Source organism: Lycium ferocissimum, chromosome 6 (genome assembly GCF_029784015.1).
Source record: "Lycium ferocissimum isolate CSIRO_LF1 chromosome 6, AGI_CSIRO_Lferr_CH_V1, whole genome shotgun sequence".
Taxonomy (NCBI): Eukaryota; Viridiplantae; Streptophyta; class Magnoliopsida; order Solanales; family Solanaceae; genus Lycium; species Lycium ferocissimum.
Window position 1 is genome coordinate 11,328,523 of NC_081347.1, and position 2,642 is coordinate 11,331,164.

The following is a 2,642-nucleotide window of genomic DNA, read 5'->3' on the forward strand; positions in this document are numbered from 1 at the left end:
TGAGTTTGAAAAATTCATACTACAAAGCTAACTAAAAAATCATTCCAATATATAACAAAACAATGTTCGGGGAAAAAAAGTATTTATGTCCAAAAGGCCCTTTAGTTATATGCATTGATGGTGTAGAAGAAGACATTATCTGCTCATGTTAAATGTAATTGTGTTAAGCATTGATTGATAACTTATACTCCCTCCGATCAATTTATATAAAAGTTGACCTATTTGATGAGTCAAACAACTCTTTTTTTATTTAATTTCAAATATAGCTTCTTCGAGTATTTTATAATAAAATTTAAATATTAAAAATTACATGAAAAGTGTTATAAGTCTGTATGATTAATAATTCATAATATATGAAAAGAATTGGATAAAATCGTAATCAAAGAAAAAATTATTTGACTTTTCAAATTAGTCAACGCTCATATAAATTGAGATGGAGGAAATAATATATACTATAATAATTAACTTCTTATGACAAGTTAAATTAAAATGATAATATAAATAATGCATATAACTTAAATCCTCCTACTTTTTCTTTCTTTCTTATAATAATTCTTTTCCTTTTTATTCTTTTTTCACTTTATTCAATTGCCTATCAAGTCACTACTCTCTATAACCCAAACCAAATGGCCCCTTTCAAAAAGCCTTATCAAACTTTTCAAAACTTTCTACTTCTATCTCTCCATTCTTCTTCTTCTTCTTCTTCTTTATTTCTTTCTAACATTACTTGCCAGTAGAAGAAGCATCTGATTTTTTCCAAAATATTCCATATGTTCTCTGCTCTTTCTGAACTCTTTCAGAATTGTCTATAGTGCTTTCAAGAATGATCAGTTTCTTCAGAAGGAAAGTACCTCTTATTCTACTCTTCTGGATGGCTATTATATTAATCTATATTTTTGGTCATTGCCATGGTTCAAGAAGCAGCTCACAAGTATTCAATCAAATAAATAACCCAAAAAACTCTTACCATCATGGTCATTTTTGGAACTTATTGCCTAAAAGAATCCCAATTCCAGCTTCAGGTCCATCAAGAAAACACAATGATATTGGTTTAAAGAGTACTTGGAGATTACCCTGAAGAATATGAAGATTATTGAAGAATTTAAATACTGGGGCTTTTTTTTGTTTTTTTGTTTTTTAATCATGGGAGGGTACTACTAATTTTATTATCAAGGTGACACATGCATCTTCTTCTTCTTAATTTCTTGGATGAACACTTGTACATTTTGGGTAATTTCAAGAACTTTTTTTTTTTCTTTGATGATTTAACACTAGGGCTTGTGTTAGGTTGATTTAGCTCTATGGTTTTCTTTTGGTCATGGTGACTAGAAGGGGAACTAATGAAAAGAGGAAAAAGAATTAAGAACAATTTTTTTTTGTTTTGTGGATCAAAATATAATTAATCATCACTAGCATGGAGGAGGGGTAGTGGGGTGGGCAGGTTGATTTTGCTCTTAATTATTATGCTTTGAAAAGCTGTGTATGTAATTCTGTATACATAGAAGAGATCATGAAAATACAAGAAGAGATGACTTTATTTTTGTAGAAAATCTGCTCTGCTTGTTTCTTCTTTATTCTTTTCAAGCTCTGTTTGAACTTTTTTAATTTTCTTGTCATTCTACCTTAAGTTTTCCTTATTAGGTTTCCTGTCCAATATTCGATATATGTTTTAGAGTCCGAATGATTTGGATTCGCGTTAGAAATTTTTTTCTTTCAAGGCAAAGCGCTTCCTATCAAAGAAGATATTTTCAAGACTCAAACTCGAGATCTTTAATTAAAGTTGAAAAATTATTTACCAATTACCATCATACAATAATCTTCGATTATATTCTCGTTTAATTTTCGAGCATGCATAGATAACCTCTAGAAAGGCTTGGCAATTAATTAATTCCTCCAACTTTTGTGTTTATTTTTTTACCTTGTTTTTTTCTTTCTGTTTTCGGGTCAATTGCTACTACTCTAATAGTCTTTCTTTTGTCATATCAAGTTATGCGCTTATGGCAAAAAAACTCTTTATTTTTTATTTTTTATTTTTTATCTTTCACCCTGTATATAGCCCCGAATAATCCCGTTCTGAAAGACTCATTCAAGGGAGGAATGCTCTCTAACAAAAAAAATCCACACTCAGAGCTCAAAACTTGAAATCTCTGATTAAGGGTGAGGACTCTTATTGGTCAAATAATTAAAATTGAAAGTATAACTTAAAGTTACATAATAATCCTGCAAAGAAGATTTAAGCCTTTTCAAATATATGCAGGTAATTCTAAAGTTTTGCTCGATCTGAAATCACTCATAAATCATAATCACGAGGACTTTTGTTTATTAAAATGATAAAAGGATATAAATAGTACTATTAGTATAATTATTGCTCCATCCTTTTTAGTTTTTTGTTTGTTTTGTGACTAATAATGTCAACAGGAAATTCCGGTGAAAGCTACTTACTCCTATTTATTAGTGTAGTACTGATATCAATATCTCATGTCATAGATACAGCTGCGCACGTAAACTATATATTTAGTACTCATGCCGTACTTGGGTATGTATGCATACCAAGTATATAATGCTGGCAATGTCATCATATTTTATTTTTATTTCTATTTCTATTTCCTTCTTAATAATTATACTTTATTTTAACTATTCAG

The 2,642-nt window shown here is 29.3% G+C and overlaps 1 protein-coding gene across 1 annotated transcript; it reads left to right on the forward strand.

Annotated features, from left to right (window-relative positions):
- Positions 1 to 604: 604 nt before the first annotated feature.
- Positions 605 to 1,550, forward strand: LOC132060653 (protein IDA-LIKE 2-like). The gene has a single exon (XM_059453632.1). It carries the CDS (start codon positions 824 to 826, stop codon positions 1,076 to 1,078), a length of 255 nt encoding a protein of 84 aa, XP_059309615.1. The 5' UTR covers positions 605 to 823; the 3' UTR covers positions 1,079 to 1,550.
- Positions 1,551 to 2,642: the final 1,092 nt, after the last annotated feature.

Coding starts and splice junctions, on each gene's coding strand:
- LOC132060653 (XM_059453632.1), top strand. CDS start 824: ATGATCAGTTTCTTCAGAAGGAAAGTACCTCTTATTCTACTCTTCTGG.